Source organism: Anomaloglossus baeobatrachus, chromosome 12 (genome assembly GCF_048569485.1).
Source record: "Anomaloglossus baeobatrachus isolate aAnoBae1 chromosome 12, aAnoBae1.hap1, whole genome shotgun sequence".
NCBI lineage: Eukaryota > Metazoa > Chordata > Amphibia > Anura > Aromobatidae > Anomaloglossus > Anomaloglossus baeobatrachus.
The window spans coordinates 105,430,072-105,454,341 of record NC_134364.1 but is presented as its reverse complement, the minus strand read 5'-3'; the positions used below and the strand labels follow the sequence as shown (position 1 = coordinate 105,454,341).

The following is a 24,270-nucleotide window of genomic DNA, read 5'->3' as shown; positions in this document are numbered from 1 at the left end:
CTCCCAGCCCTCCCCAGTGATGTCTAGTCCTCCCAGCCCTCCCCAGTGATGTCTAGTCCTCCCAGCCCTCCCCAGTGATGTCTAGTCCTCCCAGCCCTCCCCAGTGATGTCTAGTCCTCCCAGCCCTCCCCAGTGATGTCTAGTCCTCCCAGCCCTCCCCAGTGATGTCTAGTCCTCCCAGCCCTCCCCAGTGATGTCTAGTCCTCCCAGCCCTCCCCAGTGATGTCTAGTCCTCCCACCCCTCCCCAGTGATGTCTAGTCCTCCCACCCCTCCCCAGTGATGTCTAGTCCTCCCACCCCTCCCCAGTGATGTCTAGTCCTCCCAGCCCTCCCCAGTGATGTCTAGTCCTCCCAGCCCTCCCCAGTGATGTCTAGTCCTCCCACCCCTCCCCAGTGATGTCTAGTCCTCCCAGCCCTCCCCAGTGATGTCTAGTCCTCCCAGCCCTCCCCAGTGATGTCTAGTCCTCCCAGCCCTCCCCAGTGATGTCTAGTCCTCCCAGCCCTCCCCAGTGATGTCTAGTCCTCCCAGCCCTCCCCAGTGATGTCTAGTCCTCCCAGCCCTCCCCAGTGATGTCTAGTCCTCCCAGCCCTCCCCAGTGATGTCTAGTCCTCCCAGCCCTCCCCAGTGATGTCTAGTCCTCCCAGCCCTCCCCAGTGATGTCTAGTCCTCCCAGCCCTCCCCAGTGATGTCTAGTCCTCCCAGCCCTCCCCAGTGATGTCCAGTCCTCCCAGCCCTCCCCAGTGATGTCTAGTCCTCCCAGCCCTCCCCAGTGATGTCTAGTCCTCCCAGCCCTCCCCAGTGATGTCTAGTCCTCCCAGCCCTCCCCAGTGATGTCTAGTCCTCCCAGCCCTCCCCAGTGATGTCTAGTTCTCCCAGCAATGTATATTCCTTCCAGCCCTCCCCAGTGATGTACATGCCCTCAGCATCTCCTGTGATGTATATGCCCTCAGCATCTCCTGTGATGTATATGCCCTCAGCATCTCCTGTGATGTATATGCCCTCAGCATCTCCTGTGATGTATATGCCCTCAGCATCTCCTGTGATGTATATGCCCTCAGCATCTCCTGTGATGTATTTACAGCAATCCCAGCTGACACAAACGTGGAAAAACAGTTGTGAGAAGCAATAAGATCAATATTGAATAATATAGCCGCACCAAAAACAAGAAGCTTCAGCCGCCACGATGAGTTAATTGTTTGACTAAGTATAGCAGGGTAATTTTAAGTTGATAGTTTTGTGCGGCCCCCGAAGGTTGGTAGAAAATTCCAAATGGCCCTCGGCATTAAAAAGGTTCCCCACCCCTGCTCTAGTGGAATACTGATGATGGAAAATAATCCCTGGGATCAAGGACTAAAGAATGAGTGTGATTAGATAGGAATGCTAATCAAAAGGTATTATTTGAGCCATCCAAACTCAGTATCAGAGAGGTGTCCTCTGGTTGACCCGATTTCACCATGATAAAGAGTACATGTTAGGTAGGTCTTGAACAAACCACTATTATGAGGAAGGAACGCTTATAGTTCAACATATGCAGGAAACAAGTGGTTAGTTAGAAATATGTGTAGGAAACTAGCGATGTAAAATTCAAGGCTCATTTCAACATATGCAGGAAACCAGTGGTTAAGCCAGCAACATGTGCAGGAAGCTACTGGTGCCCACAGCAGTGTGTGGTCAGGTTACATGACCATGAATCAGCAATCACATGCTGGTCACCAAATGCAATACTCCGTGCACATGACACCACAATGTACAAAGTTTGGTATAAAAATACAGGGCTCGCTTAGTGAGACAGGGACATTTCCAGGACGCTCAAAGTGGACGCACTGCGCCTGTGATGCAGAGGCCGGGTTGTTTTCCTTCTCACTAATCGAGTCCCTCCGATGAGGAAGGAATGCTACAACATACAGTAATGTTGATGCATATTTCTGTTATTTATAAGATTATATGACTATAAAGTAGTTCTAATGCCTATGTACCATTGATTATTCATGTGCTATTAAAATAAATAACTTGCTATAAAGAATCTTAGTATTCGTGCCTGATTAAGATATCAGTGAGCGCTTCGTAAGTACGGGCTTTCAGCCCCTTTTTAGGAGAATTTAGCAAGACACCGGGAGACGCAAGAGAAGCGGAAGGAATCCTTGAAGGGCCAGAAAAATGGCCCTTAACTTCAGAACGCTGATCGGGAGAGTGCATTCCGCGAGAGACCAGCGACCCCGAACCGTGTGTTGAAAGAACACGGCTCCCCAGCCTATCAGGCTGGCGTCCACAGTACAGAGTGAATCACCCTCTGGGAAAGACTGACAGGGTGATCTAGGGACACCAGGTTCCTGTCCCTCGCAGATAGGAGAGCTAGCTGAAGAGGATGAAGGTGAAACTGAGCGAAGGGGATGGCTTCTATAGCCGCTACCATCTTCCCCAAAATTCTCATCCTGAACCGCAGAGATAGCAGGCGCTTGCACCGGAGGACATGAATGTCTTGTCTCAGGGAGGTCCGTTTCTCTAGTGGTAGGAACACCTGAGCTAGAGAAGTGTCTAAAACCATGTCGAAAAAAACGAGGCGTTGGGACGGGACTAAGGATGACTTTTGGTGGTTGAAGAGCCAGTCCAACCTCGAGAGAGTGTCCAAGCAGATGTGCACACTCTCTGAGCAGGCAAGAAATGACTGTTGCTTTATGAGTAAGTCGTCCAGATAAGGAATGACTACAATACCTCTGGGTCGAAGCACGGTCATGACAGCCGCCATGACCTTGCTAAAAACTCGAGGCGCCATGGCAAGACCAAAAGAGAGAGCCGTTAATTGGAAGTTCTCCTCCCCGACAGCAAACCGAAGGAATCTCTGGTGATCTGTGCAGATTGGAACGTGCAAGTAGGCGTCTTGTATATCGATGGAGGCTAGGAATTCTCCGGGTTCCGTGGACGCCACCACAGATCTTAGGATCCAATGTGAAAGGGGTGAGTCCAAACTGTCCTGTTTAGCATCTTGAGATCTAAAATAGGCCGACCAGAGCCGTCTTTTTAGGAACAACGAAGAGGTTCGAGTAAAAACCTGTATAACGTTGTTCGGTGGAAACTGGCACGATGACGCCGCCGGATTTGGGGGATGCATGATTGCAGGAAGCGACGCAAAAGGAAGAAGGGTGAACTCGATTTTGTAACCTGAAGACACCAGTTCTCGTACCCAGGCGTCCTCTATGTAGGAAAGCCAAACGTCCTGAGAGTAAACGACCCCCTACGGTGGATGGCACCGGGGGATGCCTGGCATCATGCTGAGGAGGAATGGTAAGAGCGGGAACCACCGGACCTGGGCTGTCTAGGACGGGAGCGCCAGGTCGTGTTTGTTTTAGAGGAGCCAGGTTTCCACTCGCTGCGCAGAGAGGATTGGTCAGACTTTGCGGGTGGCTGAGAGGCAAAGTTCCGAAACAATCGAAACCGCCAGGAGAATTTCTTGCAAGGTGCGCGCTTAGGGCGCCGTTGTGGGAGAGAGGTGCTCTTACCCCCCTGTTGCATCAGCAATGATTCTATCAAACAATTCGCCGAAAAGGCGAAAGCCAGGAAAGGGTAACCCCGTCAAGGATTTCTTAGATGCATTATCTGCATTCCAGGCTTTTAGCCAGAGAATCCGACTGATCACCACAGAATTGCTGGCCACCATGGCGGCATAATTTGCAGAGTCTAGAGAGGCGTAAATGAGGTATTTGGTGGCCATGGACATCTGGTCGGCCAACTAAATCAACTCGGAAGGCAAGCCTTCCGCGCGGAGGCCTCTCCGTAAACTCTTACTCCAGACCGCAAGAGCCTTAGCAACCATACTTCGGCAAATGAGACAGAGGGAGGAACCCGCTTGCCCAAAAATAGACCGGGCCAGAGTCTCAATGGTGCGGTCGGTGGGTTGAGGAAGTCACTGTCTGCAATGAAAAGTACTGTGTGCGTGGCCAGTTGGGACACGGCAGGGTCGACAGCAGGGGACTCTGCCCAATCCTTGACTACCTCTGGAGGGAATGGATGGAGAAGGGAAAGGCGTCGCCTGCCGGCAAACAGTCTTTCTGGGTGAGCTCTCTGCTTGACCAGAATAGCGGGAAAGTCTGGATTATTGGAATAATATCTGGGGGCTCACCTAGTTTTTTGAAGGAAAACGTTTTTGAAGCCGCCGCAGGCGGATCTTCCTCCACCGACAGGGTTTGGTTGACAGCGAAAACTAAACTGTCGACCATTTTCCGGATATTGGACGCTTGTTCCGCGTCTAGTTCCAGGTCGGAATCCGACTCTGGAGACATATCATCGTTGCCTGACCCTGTCACCAAATCGGACCCGGAGTCATCATGGGATGTGGAAGACTCGGCTGGGCTGGTGTGAATTTGTTTAGCGGCTTTCTTCTGGCTCCTAGAGGGGACGCTATCCTGCACCTGGGGATCATGGTCGCTCTGGTTCTCCGAGGAAGGTTGGAGAGCTGGTAGGTGCTGTAAGATGGAAATCAGAGACTGGGAGACTTTGGTTAAGTCAGCTACTGATTGGAGAGGGAGGCAGCCCACTTAGGGGGCGCGAGAATCCTCATCTGCGGTGGCGAGGGGGTCCTGGGAAGCCACCGTGACTGGGGCATTGCAGGTCCTGACACGGGGGATGATTGGCTTGAGGAGAACTTCTGATTGCAGGATGTGCAAGCGAAGAAATATACCACAGTGGGAGCCTGGGTCTTCCACGCTTTAGGATTAGACATAATGCGGAGAGATGTATAAAGCTGCCAGCTTTCCTTAACTTCTATGGAAGTTATAGGACCCCCTAGTGCGCAGAAGGGCTACACTTCAGTACATTTCCAGTAACTAACTGGTGTTGTGCAGCGCAGAGCCTCCTAAGCAAGGAGAGCTTACCCCGTCCTGGCCTGCTGGCTGTTGTCCAGGAGAACAGTGAAATCTGCAAGATGGCGCTGCTGTGCAGAGTGTGGGCGTGTCCACAGCCTGAAGGCGCCAAAGCGAGAAAAAAAGCCCACTCGAAGTAACGTTGCAGGGCACGAACAAAAATGGTCAGAGCCACCACCTTTCTGGGGACAGGGCTTCCTGGGCACAGATGAGTGAAAATGGGCCCCACCCTTGTGGGAGCGTGCTGCTCAAGCAGAGAGAGAGACGCTTCCCAGCCGAAGCATGGAAGAGAGGAAGCGGCCCCCATCTTTGCGAGGGTGGAGCTTCTCGCAGAGTGGCTGCAGTGAGGACTAGGCCCGAAGCCGGGGTCTAAATTAGTGCCCAGCCTGATAAGCTGCCGGAGTAAGGAGCATGCAGGTCGAGAATAGAGCGATGCTGCGGGGCAGATGTCGCTGATGCAGGGAGACTTCTCCCCCGCCGCTCCAACATTGATCCGGACCTGCCTCGAGAGGATGACGTCTCCCTACCTGAATCCAGGAGGTCCATGGTAAGCCACGCCGGCCAGGTGCAGGTTGGAAACCTGGAGGACGCAGATTTCGGCTCCGCTGCCACAGAGCAGGTAGGCGGACAGCAGGTTTGATCCTGGAACTGCCGAACGTCGCCACTCTCGGCACCGCTGGCCTAGAAGCGCGACGAGGGGGAGCCTGGGCAGACGTAATATAGATTGCAGGACTCTGGGCACTGAGGTGACGCAGAGCATAGGACGTCCGGCCACTTGGGAAAAGTGGAGACCTGGAAGCGAAGCCACCCTGTGACCCTTTTCCCACAGTAAGGGAGAGAAGGAGTGTGGAACACCCCGTCGCCTAGATCTACAAGTGAAAAGAACAGAGAGAGGTTAGTGGGCTAAACAACGCGAACGAACCTGGAAAAAACGGAAAAAAGAACGTCCTGAAGACAGACCCATGTCCATCTCCTAGGACACTAAGCAAAAACTGTCTTGGTTCCTAGTCGATCACAGGGTGTACACTGCGGAGGAGATAACTTTTTTCTTATTAGTTTGCGAAGTGTCAGCCTCCTGGCAACAGCAGCATACACCCATGGTCCTGTGTCCCCCAATAAGGCGAGAGAGAAATAAGCCCTAACCCATTCTTTATTCCATACGCTGTCAGCGGCACGTGGACCTCACAGGACAATAGATTAATAGGTGGTTTTCACAAGCTGTTACCTGTCGACATCCCTTTCATCATGGCCTTTTTATAAGCTGCTTCGGACATGTCGGGGTTTTCCTTTGCCTGCCTGTAGTGTTTTAGCTGTTCAGCGAAATCTTCCTCCTCTTCTTCATTGTAATTTCCATCGCTATAGTTGCTGTAGCTGTCGTAATCCGGAGGAGTTTTCTTGCTGTGCCCAAATTTTGAGGAGCTCATGTAATTGCTGTGTCCGTGCTGTGAGACAAGAGTAGAAGTTACGCACATGCAATAACATACATACTTTTAAAAATTGGGAAAAATTGGGGGTGACTCGATATATATTTATTTTTTTCCCATTTTGATTAATTAAATGTTGATTATGGCTTACAACCAATGAAAACCCAAAAGTCATTATCTCAGAAGATTACTATATAAGATCAACTGAAAGAAGGGAATTTTGTTACTTACCGTAAATTCCTTTTCTTCTAGCTCTTATTGGGAGACCCAGACGATTGGGTGTATAGCACTGCCTCCGGAGGCCACACAAAGCAATTACACTAAAAAGTGTAAGGCCCCTCCCCTTCTGGCTATACACCCCCAGTGGGATCACTGGCTCACCAGTTTTAGTGCAAAAGCAAGAAGGAGGAAAGCCAATAACTGGTTTAAACAAATTCACTCCGAGTAACATCGGAGAACTGAAAACCGTTCAACATGAACAACATGTGTACCCGCAAACAAACCAAAAATCCCGAAGGACAACAGGGCGGGTGCTGGGTCTCCCAATAAGAGCTAGAAGAAAAGGAATTTACGGTAAGTAACAAAATTCCCTTCTTCTTCGGCGCTCTATTGGGAGACCCAGACGATTGGGACGTCCAAAAGCTGTCCCTGGGTGGGTAAAGAAATACCTCATGTTAGAGCTGCAAGACAGCCCTCCCCTACGGGGAGGCAACTGCCGCCTGCAGGACTCTTCTACCTAGGCTGGCGTCCGCCGAAGCATAGGTATGCACCTGATAATGTTTGGTGAAAGTGTGCAGACTCGACCAGGTAGCTGCCTGGCACACCTGTTGAGCCGTAGCCTGGTGTCGCAATGCCCAGGACGCACCCACGGCTCTGGTAGAATGGGCCTTTAGCCCTGATGGAACCTGAAGCCCCGCAGAACGGTAGGCTTCAAGAATTGGTTCTTTGATCCATCGAGCCAGGGTGGCCTTAGAAGCCTGCGACCCCTTGCGCTTACCAGCGACAAGGACAAAGAGTGCATCCGAACGGCGCAGGGGCGCTGTGCGGGAAATGTAGATTCTGAGTGCTCTTACCAGATCTAACAAATGTAAATCCTTCTCATACCGATGAACTGCATGAGGACAAAACGAAGGCAAAAAAATATCCTGATTAAGATGAAAAGAGGATACCACCTTCGGGAGAAACTCCTGAATGGGGCGCAGCACTACCTTGTCCTGGTGGAAGACCAGGAAGGGAGCCTTGGAAGACAACGCTGCTAGCTCAGACACTCTCCGAAGAGATGTGATCGCTACCAGAAAAGCCACTTTCTGTGATAGTCTAGAAAGTGAAACCTCCTTCAGAGGCTCGAAGGGCGGCTTCTGGAGGGCAACTAGTACCCTGTTCAGATCCCATGGATCTAACGGCCGCTTGTACGGGGGAACTATATGGCAAACCCCCTGTAGGAACGTGCGCACCTTAGAAAGTCGTGCTAGACGCTTCTGAAAAAAGACGGCTAGTGCCGAGACTTGCCCTTTAAGGGAGCCGAGCGACAAACCTTTTTCTAACCCAGATTGGAGGAAAGAAAGAAGGGTAGGTAATGCAAATGGCCAGGGAGACACTCTCTGAGCAGAGCACCAGGATAAGAATATCCTCCACGTTCTGTGGTAGATCTTAGCAGACGTGGGCTTCCTAGCCTGTCTCATGGTGGCAACGACCCCTTGGGATAAGCCTGAAGACGCTAGGATCCAGGACTCAATGGCCACGCAGTCAGGTTGAGGGCCGCAGAATTCCGATGGAAAAACGGCCCTTGGGACAGTAAGTCTGGTCGGTCTGGTAGTGCCCACGGTTGGCCGACCGTGAGATGCCACAGATCCGGATACCACGCCCTCCTCGGCCAGTCTGGAGCGACGAGTATGACGCGGCTGCAGTCGGATCTGATCTTGCGTAGCACTCTGGGCAAGAGTGCCAGAGGTGGAAACACATAAGGGAGCCGGAACTGCGACCAATCTTGCACTAGGGCGTCTGCTGCTAGAGCTCTTTGATCGCGAGACCGTGCCATGAATGTTGGGACCTTGTTGTTGTGCCGGGACGCCATTAGGTCGACGTCCGGCCTTCCCCATCGGCGACAGATTTCCTGAAACACGTCCGGGTGAAGGGACCATTCCCCTGCGTCCATGCCATGGCGACTGAGGAAGTCTGCTTCCCAGTTTTCTACGCCGGGGATGTGAACTGCGGATATGGTGGAGGCCGTGGCTTCCACCCACATCATAATGCGCCGGACTTCCTGGAAGGCTTGCCGACTGCGAGTCCCTCCTTGGTGATTGATGTATGCCACCGCTGTGGAGTTGTCCGATTGAATTCGGATCTGCTTCCCTTCCAGCCACTGCTGGAAGGCTAGTAGGGCAAGAAACACTGCTCTGATTTCCAGAACATTGATCTGAAGGCTGGACTCCTGCTGAGTCCACGTACCCTGAGCCCTGTGGTGGAGAAACACTGCTCCCCACCCTGACAGACTCGCGTCTGTCGTGACCACCGCCCAGGACGGTGGTAGGAAGGATCTTCCCTGTGATAATGAGGTGGAAAGGAGCCACCACTGCAGAGAGTCCTTGGCCGTCTGGGAAAGGGAGACTTTCCTGTCCAGGGATGTCGACTTCCCGTCCCATTGGCGGAGAATGTCCCATTGAAGTGGACGCAGATGAAACTGCGCAAACGGAACCGCCTCTATTGCCGCCACCATCTTCCCGAGGAAGTGCATGAGGCGTCTTAAGGAGTGCGACTGACCTTGAAGGAGAGCCTGCACCCCTGTCTGTAGTGACCGCTGCTTGCTCAGCGGAAGCTTCACTATCGCTGAGAGAGTATGAAACTCCATGCCAAGATACGTTAGTGATTGGGTCGGTGACAGATTTGACTTTGGGAAGTTGATGATCCACCCGAACGCCTGGAGAGTCTCCAGTGCAAAATTCAGGCTGAGTTGGCATGCCTCCTGAGAGGGTGCCTTGACCAGTAGATCGTCCAAGTAAGGGATCACAGAGTGTCCGTGAGAGTGCAAGACTGCTACCACTGCTGCCATGATCTTGGTGAACACCCGGGGGGCTGTCGCCAGACCAAATGGCAGAGCCACGAACTGAAGATGTTCGTCTCCTATCACGAAGCGCAGAAAGCGTTGGTGCTCCGTAGCAATCGGCACGTGGAGATAAGCATCTTTGATGTCTATTGATGCTAGGAAATCTCCTTGGGACATTGAGGCAATGACTGAGCGGAGGGATTCCATCCGGAACCGCCTGGCGTTCACATGCTTGTTGAGCAGTTTTAGGTCCAGAACAGGACGGAAGGAGCCGTCCTTTTTTGGAACCACAAAGAGATTGGAGTAAAATCCTCGCCCCCGTTCCAGAGGGGGAACAGGGATCACGACTCCTTCTGCTCTTAGAGAGTCCACCGCCTGCAGCAGGGCATCTGCTCGGTTGGGGTGTGGGGAGGTTCTGAAGAACCGAAGTGGAGGCCGAGAACTGAACTCGATTCTGTACCCGCGAGACAAAATGTCTGTTACCCACCGGTCTTTGACCTGTGACAGCCAAATGTCGCAAAAGCGGGAGAGCCTGCCACCGACCGAGGATGCGGAGGGAGGAGGCCGAAAGTCATGAGGTAGCCGCCTTGGAAGCGGTTCCTCCATTTGCTTTCCTGGGGCGTGAGTGAGCCCGCCAGGAATCTGAGCTCCCTTGTCCTTTCTGAGTCCCTTTGGACGAGGAGAATTGGGGCTTGCCCGAGCCTCGAAAGGACCGAAACCTCGACTGCCACTTTTTCTGTTGAGGTTTACTTGCTCTGGGCTGTGGCAAGGAAGAGTCCTTACCCTTGGACTGTTTTATGATTTCAGCCAATGGCTCACCAAACAGGCTGTCTCTAGATAATGGCAAGCTGGTTAAGCATTTTTTGGAACCAGCATCTGCTTTCCAGTCCTTTAACCATAAGGCTCTGCGCAAAACCACAGAATTGGCGGCCGCCATAGAGGTACGGCTCGTAGATTCTAGGACAGCATTGATAGCATAGGTCGCAAACGCAGACATTTGCGAGGTTAGGGACGCCACCTGTGGCACTGCTGGATGCATGATAGCATCCACCTGTGCTAAACCAGCTGAAATAGCTTGTAGTGCCCACACGGCCGCGAATGCTGGAGCAAACGACGCGCCGATAGCTTCATAGACAGATTTCAACCAAAGGTCCATCTGTCTGTCGTTGGCATCTTTAAGTGAAGCCCCATCCTCTACTGCGACTATGGATCTAGCCGCAAGCTTGGAAATTGGGGGATCCACCTTTGGGCACTGGGTCCAGCGTTTGGCCACTTCAGCGGGAAAAGGATAACGGGTATCCTTAGAACGCTTAGAGAAACGCTTGTCTGGATGAGCGTCGTGCTTCTGGATTGATTCTCTGAAGTCAGAGTGGTCCAAAAAAGCACTTAATTTACGCTTGGGATACAGGAAATGGAACTTCTCCTGCTGTGCAGCTGCCTCCTCTGCAGAAGGGGCTGGGGGAGAAATATCCAACAGCCTATTAATCGCCGATATAAGGTCATTAACCATGGCGTCACCATCAGGGGCATCCAGATTGAGAGGGGCCTCAGGATTAGAATCCTGATCACCGTCCTCAGTCTCATCATAGAGAGATTCTTCTCGCTGAGACCCTGAGCAGTGTGATGACGTCGAGGGTCTTTCCCAGCGAGCTCGCTTAGGCTGCCTGGGACTGTCATCTGAGTCAGAGACTTCAGCTTGTGATGCTTGAGACCCCCTTGAAGTACGGATTAGTTCCAACTGAGGGGGACTAGAGAGCATAGCCACAGCAGTGTCCATGGTCTGAGGAACTGGCCTGGCCTGCAAGGTCTCCAGGATTTTTGTCATAGCCTCAGACATTTTATCAGCAAACACTGCAAAGTCTGTCCCCGTCACCGGGGCAGGGTTCACAGGCGTCTCTGCCTGGGCTACCACCACAATAGGCTCTGGCTGACGAAGTGCCACTGGGACTGAACATTGCACACAATGTGAATCATTGGAGCCTGCCGGTAGATCAGCCCCACATGCAGTACAAACAGTGTACACAGCCCGTGCCTTGGCAGCCTTGCGTTTTGCGGATGACATGTTGCTGCCTCCTCAGAGCAGTACAGGGTGTCCAGCCAAGAAGCGACCTTACAGTGCAACTATATATATATATATGGTACCAAGAAAAAAGTACACTAATATATCACTGAGGCACTAGTGGGGCCAGCACTACTGTGCAGCTTACCGCCCGCTTAGGAGCGGTGTGTGGTCGCCAGAAATCCCTCTAGTCTGGGTCTCCCAGAGCCTGCTGCCTCTCCCCAGCCAGATCGCATGTGTAATGGCTGCCGGCGTCCTTGTGGAGAGGGGGGGCGGGCCCTGGGCGTACACCGACGAAGAGCGGGAAGTCTGCTTCCCCCTGTGCCTAGTGAGAGGGCTGGAGCATGTAAATAAAGCTCCAGCCCTCGGCGCTGTTAATTGAGCAGCGTCTCTCCCCTACCCTGATTGACAGGGTGGGGGCGGGAACGAAGCGGCGCTAGGCCGCAGAAGCCGGGGGCTAAAGTTAAAAGCGCCGCCGCCGTAAAAGCGCGGTCGGCGCAAAGCCCCCGGCGCACCACAAGTCGCAGCTGCGCCGCCGCTCCAGGAGCGGTCGGCGCAGTAGTTCCCAACACACAACGTCACTCAGCAAAGCTGCAGTGACCTAACCCCCAGCGTACAGCGCCACTGTCCCCGGCGCACTACAACGCTCAGCAAGCCCTGAGAGTGTCCGTGCCTGCCGGGGACACAGAGTACCTGAAAGTTGCAGGGCCTTGTCCCTGAACGGCACTCCCGCTCCCAATCCAGCAGGTTCTATGGGTCTGTGGATGGAGCCCGGCCCCAGGGCTTGGGGGCCGGCAAGATCCCACTTCCACAGAGCCCTCCAGGGGATGTGGAAGGAAAACAGCATGTGGGCTCCAGCCTCTGTACCAGCAATAGGTACCTCAACCTTACAAGCACCAACCGCGGGTGAGAAGGGAGCATGCTGGGGGCCCTATATGGGCCCTCTTTTCTTCCATCCGATAGAGCCAGCAGCTACTGCTGACTACAAACAGTGGAGCTATGCGTGGATGTCTGACCTCCTTCGCACAAAGCCGAAAACTGGTGAGCCAGTGATCCCACTGGGGGTGTATAGCCAGAAGGGGAGGGGCCTTACACTTTTTAGTGTAATTGCTTTGTGTGGCCTCCGGAGGCAGTGCTATACACCCAATCGTCTGGGTCTCCCAATAGAGCGCCGAAGAAAAATTATTTTACACTCAGAAATCTTGGCACCTCCTGAAAAGTCTGTACAGTAAATGCCTCAATACTTGGTGGCGGCTCCTTTTGCATGAATTACTGCATCAATGCGGCAATGTGGCATGGAGGCAATCAGCCTGTGGCACTGCTGAGGTGTTATGGAAGCCCAGGTGGCTTTGATAGTAGCCTTCAGCTCATCTGCATTGTTGGCTGTGGTGTCTCTCATAGATTCTCTATGGGGTTTAGGTCAGGAGAGTTTGCTGGTTAAACAAGCACAGCGATACTGTGGTTAGTAAACCAGGTATTGGTACTTTTGGCAGTGTGGACAGGGGCCAAGTTATAGTGGAAAAACAAATTTCCATACTCAAAAAGCTTCTTGGCAGAGGGAAGCATGAAGTGCTGTAAAATTGACTGAGTTTGGTCTTGATAAAACACAGTGGAGCTACACCAGCAGGTGACATGGCTCCCCAAACCATCACTAACTGTGGAGACTTCACACTAGACCTCAGCAGCTTGGATTGTGGCCTCTCCACTTTTCCTCCAGAAGAAGAAGGGAATTTTGTTTACTTACCGTAAATTCCTTTTCTTCTAGCTCCAATTGGGAGACCCAGACAATTGGGTGTATAGCTTCTGCCTCCAGAGGCCACACAAAGTATTACACTTAAAAGTGTAAAGCCCCTCCCCTTCTGCCTATACACCCCCCGTGCATCACGGGCTCCTCAGTTTTGGTGCAAAGAAGGGAATTTTGTTACTTACCGTAAATTCCTTTTCTTCTAGCTCTTATTGGGAGACCCAGACGATTGGGTGTATAGCTACTGCCTCCGGAGGCCACACAAAGCATTACACTAAAAAGTGTAAGGCCCCTCCCCTTCTGGCTATACACCCCCAGTGAGATCACTGGCTCACCAGTTTTAGTGCAAAAGCAAGAAGGAGGAAAGCCAATAACTTGGTTAAACAAATTCACTCCGAGTAACATCGGAGAACTGAAAAACCGTTCAACATGAACAACATGTGTACCCGAAAAAAACCCAAAAATCCCGAAGGACAACAGGGCGGGTGCTGGGTCTCCCAATAAGAGCTAGAAGAAAAGGAATTTACGGTAAGTAACAAAATTCCCTTCTTCTTCAGCGCTCTATTGGGAGACCCAGACGATTGGGACGTCCAAAAGCTGTCCCTGGGTGGGTAAAGAAATACCTCATGTTAGAGCTGCAAGACAGCCCTCCCCTATATGGAGGCAACTGCCGCCTGCAGGACTCTTCTACCTAGGCTGGCGTCCGCCGAAGCATAGGTATGCACCTGATAATGTTTGGTGAAAGTGTGCAGACTCGACCAGGTAGCTGCCTGGCACACCTGTTGAGCCGTAGCCTGGTGTCGTAATGCCCAGGATGCACCCACGGCTCTGGTAGAATGGGCCTTCAGCCCTGATGGAACCGGAAGCCCAGCAGAACGGTAGGCTTCAAGAATTGGTTCTTTGATCCATCGAGCCAGGGCGGCCTTAGAAGCCTGCGACCCTTTGCGCTTACCAGCGACAAGGACAAAGAGTGCATCCGAACGGCGCAAGGGCGCCGTGCGGGAAATGTAGATTCTGAGTGCTCTCACCAGATCTAACAAATGTAAATCCTTCTCATACCGATGAACTGCATGAGGATAAAACGAAGGCAAAGAGATATCCTGATTAAGATGAAAAGAGGATACCACCTTCGGGAGAAACTCCTGAATGGGGCGCAGCACTACCTTGTCCTGGTGGAAGACCAGGAAAGGAGCCTTGGATGACAGCGCTGCTAGCTCAGACACTCTCCGAAGAGATGTGATCGCTACCAGAAAAGCCACTTTCTGTGATAGTCTAGAAAGTGAAACCTCCCTCAGAGGCTCGAAGAGCGGCTTCTGGAGGGCAACTAGTACCCTGTTCAGATCCCATGGATCTAACGGCCGCTTGTACGGGGGTACAATATGACAAACCCCCTGCAGGAACGTGCGCACCTTAGGAAGTCGTGCTAGACGCTTTTGAAAAAAAAGACGGATAGCGCCGAGACTTGCCCTTTAAGGGAGCCGAGCGACAAACCTTTTTCTAACCCAGATTGCAGGAAAGAAAAAAAGGTAGGCAATGCAAAAGGCCAGGGAGACACTCCCTGAGCAGAGCACCAGGATAAGAATATCCTCCACGTTCTGTGGTAGATCTTAGCGGACGTGGGCTTCCTAGCCTGTCTCATGGTGGCAACGACCCCTTGGGATAATCCTGAAGACCCTAGGATCCAGGACTCAATGGCCACACAGTGAGTTTCAGGGCCGCAGAATTCCGATGGAAAAAACGGCCCTTGGGACAGTAAGTCTGGTCGGTCTGGTAGTGCCGACGGTTGGCCGACCGTGAGATGCCACAGATCCGGATACCACGCCCTCCTTGGCCAGTCTGGGGCGACGAGTATGACGCGGCTGCAGTCGGATCTGATCTTGCGTAGCACTCTGGGCAAGAGTGCCAGAGGTGGAAACACATAAGGGAGCCGGAACTGCGACCAATCTTGCACTAAGGCGTCTGCCGCCAGAGTTCTGTGATCGCGAGACCGTGCTATGAAGGTTGGGACCTTGTTGTTGTGCCTGGACGCCATTAGGTCGACGTCCGGCCTTCCCCAGCGGCTACAGATTTCCTGAAACACGTCCGGGCGAAGGGACCATTCCCCTGCGTCCATGCCCTGGCGGCTGAGGAAGTCTGCTTCCCAGTTTTCTACGCCGGGGATGTGAACTGCGGATACGGTGGAGGCCGTGGCTTCCACCCACGTCAGAATCCGCCGGACTTCCTGGAAGGCTTGCCGACTGCGTGTCCCTCCTTGGTGATTGATGTATGCCACCGCTGTGGAGTTGTCCGACTGAATTCGGATCTGCTTTCCTTCCAGCCACTGCTGGAAGGCTAGTAGGGCAAGATACACTGCTCTGATTTCCAGAACATGGATCTGAAGGGTGGACTCCTGCTGAGTCCACGTACCCTGAGCCCTGTGGTGGAGAAAAAACTGCTCCCCACCCTGACAGACTCGCGCCTGTCGTGACTACCGCCCAAGACGGTGGTAGGAAGGATCTTCCCTGTGATAATGAGGTGGGAAGAAGCCACCATTGCAGAGAGTCCTTCTGTGAAAAGGAGACTTTCCTGTTCAGGGATGTTGACTTCCCGTCCCATTGGCGGAGAATGTCCCAATAAGAGGACGCAGATGAAACTGCGCAAACGGAACCGCCTCCATTGCCGCCATCATCTTCCCGAGGAAGTGCATGAGGCGTCTTAAGGAGTGCGACTGACCTTGACGGAGAGTCTGCACCCCAGTCTGTAGTGACCGCTGCTTGTCCAGCGGAAGCTTCACTATCGCTGAGAGAATATGAAACTCCATACCAAGAGACGTTAGTGATTGGGTCGGTGACAGGTTTGACTTTGAGAAGTCGATGATCCACCCGAACGTCTGGAGAGTCTCCAGCGCAACATTCAGGCTGAATTGGCATGCCTCTTGAGAGGGTGCCTTGACAAGTAGATCGTCCAAGTAAGGGATCACAGAGTGTCCCTGTGAGTGCAAGACTGCTACCACTGCCGCCATGACCTTGGTGAACACCCGTGGGGTTGTCGCCAGACCGAATGGCAGAGCTACGAACTGAAGATGGTCGTCTCCCATCACGAAACGTAGAAAACATTGGTGCTCTGTAGCAATCGGCACGTGGAGATAAGCATCTTTGATGTCTATTGATGCTAGGAAATATCCTTGAGACATTGAGGCAATGACGGAGCGGAGGGTTTCATCCGGAACCGCCTGGCCTCCACGTGCTTGTTGAGCAGTTTTAGGTCCAGAACGGAACGGAAAGAGCCATCCTTTTTTGGCACCACAACCAGATTGGAGGAAAACCGTGTCTTGTTCCTGAAGAGGAACAGGGATTACCACTCCTTCTGCCTGCAGAAGAGCATCGGCTCGGTGGGGAGGTGGGGACGTTCTGAAGAATCGAGTCGGAGGACGAGAACAGAACTCTGTCCTGTGCACGTGGGCACAATGTCCCTCACCCACCGGTCTGTGACCTGTGGCAGCTAAATGTCGCCAAAGGCGAGCGAGTCTGCCATCAACCGCGGATGCGGAGAGATGAGAGAGCTGAGAGTCATGAGGAGACCGCCTTGGTAGCGGTTCCTCCGGCTGCCTTCCTTGGGCGTGATTGAGCCCCCGGAAACTGAGCCCCTCTGAGGATTTTCAGCTCTTTTGGACGAGGACAATTGGGACCTGCCCGAGCTTGGGAAGGACCGAAACCTCAACTGTCCTTCCAGGACAGCATTAATAGGGTAAGTCGCAATGCAGACATTGCGAGGATACGGACGCCCCTGCGGCACAAATGTACATATGCTCAAGACCAGCTGTGCAAGGACAGCTGAAAAGCTTAGGGTGCCCATACGGCTGTAAATGCCGGAGCAACCGACACGCCGATAGCCTCATAGACAGATTTCAACCACAGTCTATCTGTCTGGCATCTTTAAGTGAAGTCCCATCTCCACTGCAACTATAGCTCTAGCCGCAAGCCTGGAGATTGGAGAATCCACCTTTGGACCCTGGGTCCCGCGCTTGACCACGTCAGGGGGAAAAGGATAACGTGTATCCTTAATACGTTTGGGGAAAACGCTTATCTGGTAAGCGTGGTGTTCCTGGACTGCTTCTCTGAAGTCAGCGTGGCCAGAAAAAAACTAAAAATACGTTTGAGCTACTGAAATGGGACTTCTCCTGCTGTGAAGCTGACTCCTCCGCTGGGGGAGCTGAGGGAGAAAGATCCAACATTCCATTGATGGACGCTATAGGATCATTCCTTATGGCGTCACCATCCGGTGTATCCGGATTGAGAGCGTTGTCAGGATCAAAGTCCTGATGAGCTACGTCTGCCTCATCATACAGAGAGCCTCCTGGGACCCCCCCCGGGGAACCGATTTTATTCCCAATGAGGGTGGCCAGGGAGCAATGATTTGCCCATGGCCTGTCCGGACTGCAAGTCTCTATCCCAATGCAACTCCATCCCTGTCCTTGGACAGGGTTGACAGGTGGTTCCTTTGGCCACGTCTAGTAGAGACCCCGGCTGACCAAGTGCTCCAGGGGAGCATTGCACACAATGGGGTTCAGTGCCGTGGAACAGTGTCACATGCAGTAAAAACAGCATCGAAAGCCTGTTTTGCTTATATGCTGCTGCCGACTAGCCATCTAAGACATAGAGCCAAGAATGGCGACCGTACAATGCAATGTATAACATACAAGCATAAAGTACAAATGAACACTGCAGCACATGCAATACAAGCAGCATAGAAAGCCTGTGCCTTGGCACCCCTGCCTTTCTGCTGCTGTAGACTAGCCATCTAGGGGAATATAGGCCAGAATATCGACCATACAGTGCAATGTATAGCATACAAGCATAAGTACAAATGAACACTGCAACCCCTGCAATACAAGCAGCATAGAAAAAACCTGTGCCTCAGCACCCCTGCTTTTCTGCTGCTGTAGTCTAGTCATTCTAGGCGAAAATAGTCCAGACTAGCGACCGTACAGTGCAGTGTATAGCATACAAGCATAAATACACATGAACACTTCAGTACATGCAATACAAGCAGCATAGAAAGCCTGTGCCTTAGCACCCTTGCTTTCCTGCTGCTGATGTGTCGCCATCTAAGAGGGCATATAGCCAAAAATAGCGACCTATGCAGTATAAGCATAAAAATACAAATGGACAACTGCGGTATTTAGTGGGGTCAGCACTTCAGGTGCCGCTTACCGCCCGCCTATAAGCGGGTGTGTGGTCGCCCTAGTCCTGTGCCTGGTTGCCCAGAGTCCGATCTCTCAGCTCGGACTGCAGGAATGGCTGCCGGCGTCCTTCTCCAGCTCGTGTGAGTAGGGGCGGGCCGTGGGCGTGCCCCCAAGTCAGAGCGGGAAACCGGCGTCCCACAGTGTCCAGTGAGAGGGCTGGAGCATGTAAATAAGGCTCCAGCCCTCGGCGCTGCTGATTGTACAGCGTCTCTCCCCTACCCTGATTGACAGGGTGGGGGCGGGAACGAAGCGGAGCTAGGCCGCAAAAGCCGGGGACTGGATTTATAAGCGCCGCCTCCGTAAAAGCGCGGTCGGCGCTAAGTCCCCGGCGCACTACAAGTCCCAGCCGCGCCGCCGCTCCCGGAGCGTCCGGCGCGGTAGTTCCCCATACATAAAGTCACTCAGCTAGGCTGCAGTGACTGTAACCCTTTACTGTCCCCGGCGCACTAGCACACCCAGCAAGTCTGGAGTGTGCTGTGCCTGTGTGTACGGGGACACAGAGTACCTGAATGGTGCAGGGCCATGTCCCTGAACGGTACCCAGCTCCGTATCCAGCAGGTTCAATGGGTCTGTGGATGGAGCCCGGCCTCAGGGCTTTGGGGCCGGTAAGATCCCACTTCCTCAGAGCCCCTCAGGGGGATGTGGAAGGAAAACAGCATGTGGGCTCCAGCCGCCGTACCAGCAATAGGTACCTCAACCTTACAAACCACAAGCGGGGTGAGAAGGGAGCATGCTGGGGGCCCTATATGGGCCCTCTTTTCTTCCATCCGATATAGTCAGCAGCTGCTGCTGACTAAACAGTGGAGCTATGCGTGGATGTCTGACCTCCTTCGCACAAAGCAGAAAAACTGGTGAGCCAGTGATCCCACTGGGGGTGTATAGCCAGAAGGGGAGGGGGATTTCACTTTTTAGTGTAATGCTTTGTGTGGCCTCCGGAGGCAGTAGCTATACACCCAATCGTCTGGGTCTCCCAATAGAGCGCTGAAGAAAGCAGGAAGGAGGAAACTTATAAATTGGTCTAAAGTAAATTCAATCCGAAGGAAGTTCGGAAAACTGAAAACCATTCAACATGAACAACATGTGTACACAAAGAACAACAGCCCGAAGGGAACAGGGGCGGGTGCTGGGTCTCCCAATTGGAGCTAGAAGAAAAGGAAATTACGGTAAGTAAACAAAATTCCCTTCTTCTGTGTCGCTCCATTGGGAGACCCAGACAATTGGGACGTCCAAAAGCAGTCCCTGGGTGGGTAAAATAATACCTCGTAATAGAGCCGTAAAACGGCCCCTTCCTACAGGTGGGCAACCGCCGCCTGAAGGACTCGCCTACCTAGGCTGGCATCTGCCGAAGCATAGGTATGCACCTGATAGTGTTTCGTGAAAGTGTGCAGGCTCGACCAGGTAGCCGCCTGACACACCTGCTGAGCCGTAGCCTGGTGCCGCAAAGCCCAGGACGCACCCACGGCTCTGGTAGAATGGGCCTTCAGCCCTGAGGGAACCGGAAGCCCAGAAGAACGGTAGGCTTCGAGAATTGGTTCCTTGATCCACCGAGCCAGGGTTGATTTGGAAGCCTGTGACCCTTTACGCTGGCCAGCGACAAGGACAAAGAGTGCATCCGAGCGGCGCAGGGGCGCCGTACGAGAAATGTAGAGTCTGAGTGCTCTCACCAGATCTAACAAGTGCAAATCCTTTTCACATTGGTGAACTGGATGAGGACAAAAAGAGGGTAAGGAGATATCCTGATTGAGATGAAAGGGGGATACCACCTTAGGGAGAAATTCCGGAACCGGACGCAGAACCACCTTGTCCTGGTGAAACACCAGGAAAGGGGCTTTGCATGACAGTGCTGCTAGCTCAGACACTCTCCGAAGTGATGTGACTGCTACTAGGAAGACCACTTTCTGCGAAAGGCGTGAAAGAGAAATATCCTTCATTGGCTCGAAAGGTGGTTTCTGAAGAGCCATCAGCACCCTGTTCAGATCCCAGGGTTCTAACGGACGCTTGTAAGGAGGGACTAGGTGACAAACCCCCTGCAGGAACGTGCGTACCTGTGGAAGTCTGGCTAGGCGCTTCTGAAAAAACACAGAGAGCGCTGAGACTTGTCCCTTAAGGGAGCCGAGCGACAAACCCTTTTCCAATCCGGATTGAAGGAAGGAAAGAAAAGTGGGCAAGGCAAATGGCCAGGGAGTAAAACCCTGATCAGAGCACCAAGATAAGAATATCCTCCACGTCCTGTGGTAGATCTTGGCGGACGTTGGTTTCCTAGCCTGTCTCATAGTGGCAATGACCTCTTGAGATAACCCTGAAGACGCTAGGATCCAGGACTCAATGGCCACACAGTCAGGTTGAGGGCCGCAGAATTCAGATGGAAAAACGGCCCCTGAGACAGCAAGTCTGGTCGGTCTGGTAGTGCCCACGGTTGGCCCACCGTGAGATGCCACAGATCCGGGTACCACGACCTCCTCGGCCAGTCTGGAGCGACGAGGATGGCGCGGCGGCAGTCGGACCTGATCTTGCGTAACACTCTGGGCAACAGTGCCAGAGGAGGAAACACATAAGGCAGTTGAAACTGCGACCAATCCTGAACTAATGCGTCTGCTGCCAGAGCTCTGTGATCTTGAGACCGTGCCATGAATGCCGGGACCTTGTTGTTGTGCCGGGACGCCATTATGTCGACGTCCGGCATCCCCCAGCGGCAACAGATCTCTTGAAACACGTCCGGGTGAAGGGACCATTCCCCTGCGTCCATGCCCTGGCGACTGAGAAAATCTGCTTCCCAGTTTTCTACGCCCGGGATGTGAACTGCGGATATGGTGGAGGCTGTGGCTTCCACCCACAGCAGAATCCGCCGGACTTCCTGGAAGGCTTGCCGACTGCGTGTTCCGCCTTGGTTGGTGATGTATGCCACCGCGGTGGGAGTTGTACGACTGAATTCGGATCTGCTTGCCTTCCAGCCACGGCTGGAACGCCTTTAGGGCAAGATACACTGCCCTTATCTCCAGAACATTGATCTGAAGGGAGGACTCTGGCTGAGTCCAGGTACCCTGAGCCCTGTGGTGGAGAAAGACCGCTCCCCACCCTGATAGACTCGCGTCCGTCGTGACCACCGCCCAGGATGGGGGTAGGAAGGATTTCCCCTTCGACAATGAAGTGAGAAGAAGCCACCACCGAAGGGAGGCTTTGGCTGCCTGAGAAAGGGAGACGTTCCTGTCGAGGGACGTCGACTTCCTGTCCCATTTGCGGAGAATGTCCCATTGAAGTGGACGCAGATGAAACTGCGCAAAAGGAACTGCCTCCATTGCTGCTACCATCTTCCCTAGGAAGTGCATGAGGCGCCTCAAGGGGTGTGACTGGCCTTGAAGGAGAGATTGCACCCCAGTCTGTAGTGAACGCTGTTTGTCCAGCGGAAGCTTCACTATCGCTGAGAGAGTATGAAACTCCATGCCAAGATATGTCAGTGATTGGGCCGGTGTCAGATTTGACTTTGGGAAATTGATGATCCACCCGAATCTCTGGAGAGTCTCCAGAGCAATGTTCAGGCTGTGTTGGCATGCCACTCGAGAGGGTGCCTTGACAAGCAGATCGTCTAAGTAAGGGATCACCGAGTGTCCCTGAGAGTGTAGGACTGCTACCACTGTTGCCATGACCTTGGTGAAGACCCGTGGGGCTGTCGCCAGGCCGAAAGGCAGTGCCACGAACTGAAGGTGTTCGTCCCCTATGGCGAAACGCAGGAAGCGCTGATGCTCTGGTGCAATCGGTACGTGGAGATAAGCATCTTTGATGTCGATTGATGCTAGGAAATCTCCTTGGGACATTGAGGCGATGACGGAGCGGAGCGATTCCATCCGGAACCACCTGGTTTTTACGTGTTTGTTGAGCAGTTTTAGGTCCAGAACAGGACGGAAAGATCCGTCCTTTTTTGGCACCACAAACAAGTTGGAGTAAAAACCGTGACCCTGTTGCTGAAGAGGAACAGGGATCACCACTCCTTCTGCCTTCAGAGTGCACACCGCCTGAAGAAGAGCATCGGCTCGCTCGGGGGGCGGAGATGTTCTGAAGAATCGAGTCGGAGGACGAGAGCTGAATTCTATCCTGTAACCGTGAGACAGGATGTCTCTCACCCAACGGTCTTTTACCTGTGGCAGCCAGGCGTCGCAAAAGCGGGAAAGCCTGCCACCGACCGAGGATGCGGTGTGAGGAGGCCGAAAGTCACGAGGAGGCCGCTTTGGGAGCGGTTCCTCCGGCGTTCTTTTTAGGACGTGACTTAGACCGCCATGAATCGGAGTTCCTCTGATCCTTCTGAGGCCTTTTGGACGAGGAGAAATGAGACCTGCCCGCGGACCGAAAGGACCGAAACCTCGATTGTACCTTCCGTGGTTGAGGTCTGTTTGGTTTGGACTGGGGTAAGGATGAGTCCTTTCCCTTGGATTGTTTAATGATTTCATCCAATCGCTCACCAAACAGGCGGTCGCCAGAAAATGGCAAACCGGTTAAGAACTTTTTGGAAGCAGAGTCTACCTTCCATTCACGTAGCCACATGGCCCTGCGGACTGCCAGCGAATTGGCGGATGCTACCGCCGTACGGCTCGCAGAGTCCAGGACAGCATTAATGGCGTAGGACGCAAACGCCGACGCCTGAGAGGTTAAGGACACCACTTGCGGAGCAGATGTACGTGTGACTGCATTAATCTGCGCATGACAAGCTGAGATAGCTTGGAGTGCCCATACGGCTGCGAATGCTGGAGCAAAAGACGCGCCGATAGCTTCATAGATGGATTTCAACCAGAGCTCCATCTGTCTGTCAGTGGCATCTTTGAGTGAAGCCCCATCTTCCACTGCAACTATGGATCTAGCCGCCAGTCTGGAGACTGGAGGATCCACCTTGGGACACTGAGCCCAGCCCTTGACAACGTCAGGGGGGAAGGGATAACGTGTATCCTTAAGGCGCTTGGAAAAACACTTATCTGGACAAGCTCGGTGTTTCTGGACTGCCTCTCTGAAGTCAGAGTGATCTAGAAACGTACTCAATGTACGCTTGGGAAACCTGAAACGGAATTTCTCCTGCTGAGAAGCTGACTCCTCAATTGGAGGAGCTGGGGGAGAAATATCCAACACCTGATTGATGGTCGCTATAAGGTCATTCACTATGGCGTCACCTTCAGGTGTATCTAGGTTGAGAGCGGCCTCAGGATCAGAATCCTGATCTGCTACCTCCGCTTCATCATCCAGAGAGTCCTCCTGCTGAGACCCTGAACAGTGTGATGAAGTCGAGGGAATTTCCCAGCGAGCCCGCTTAGGCGGCCTGGGACTGCGGTCCGTGTCCGAGACCTCACCCTGGGACCTATGAGTCACCCCAGGAGCACTTTGCTGCTCCAACTGAGGGGGGCCTGGGGTCAATGATTCAACAGTGCCCGGGGCCTGAGTCATCGGTCTGGACTGTAAGGCTTCCAGTATCTTAGCAGACCATTTATCCATACTCTCAGACAGTTTGTCAGCAAAAACTGCAAACTCCGTCCCTGTCACCTGGACAGTGGTAGCAGGTGGTTCCACCTGGGCCACCAGTGGCAGAGGCTCCGGCTGAGTAAGTGCCACAGGGGCCGAGCATTGCACACAATGAGGGTCAGTGGAACCTGCCGGTAGTATAGCCGCACATGAGGTACAGGTTGCAAAGTAAGCCTGTGCGTTGGCACCCTTGCTTTTTGCGGACGACATGCTGTTGTCTCCTCTGAGTACAATCCAGGAGGGTATATAGCCAAAAATCAACAGTGCGACCGTACAGTGTAAATGTATAGCATATAAGCATATATATATATATGTACACTTCGGCACTCAGTGGGGCCAGCACCACAGGTGCTGCTTACAGACCGCTCAAAGCGGTTGTGTGATCACCAGATTCCCTGCCTGGGCCTCCCAGAGCCGTGT

The 24,270-nt window shown here is 53.1% G+C and overlaps 1 protein-coding gene across 1 annotated transcript in view; it reads right to left on the bottom strand.

The window, feature by feature from the left end:
* ZC3H6 (zinc finger CCCH-type containing 6) overlaps positions 1–24,270 on the bottom strand; it is a 134,288-nt gene that overhangs the window by 98,724 nt on the left and 11,294 nt on the right. The window contains exon 4 of the mRNA XM_075330155.1: positions 6,083–6,299. Within this exon, the coding sequence (XP_075186270.1) occupies positions 6,083–6,299 (217 nt within the window). The remainder of the gene's footprint in view (positions 1–6,082; positions 6,300–24,270) is intronic.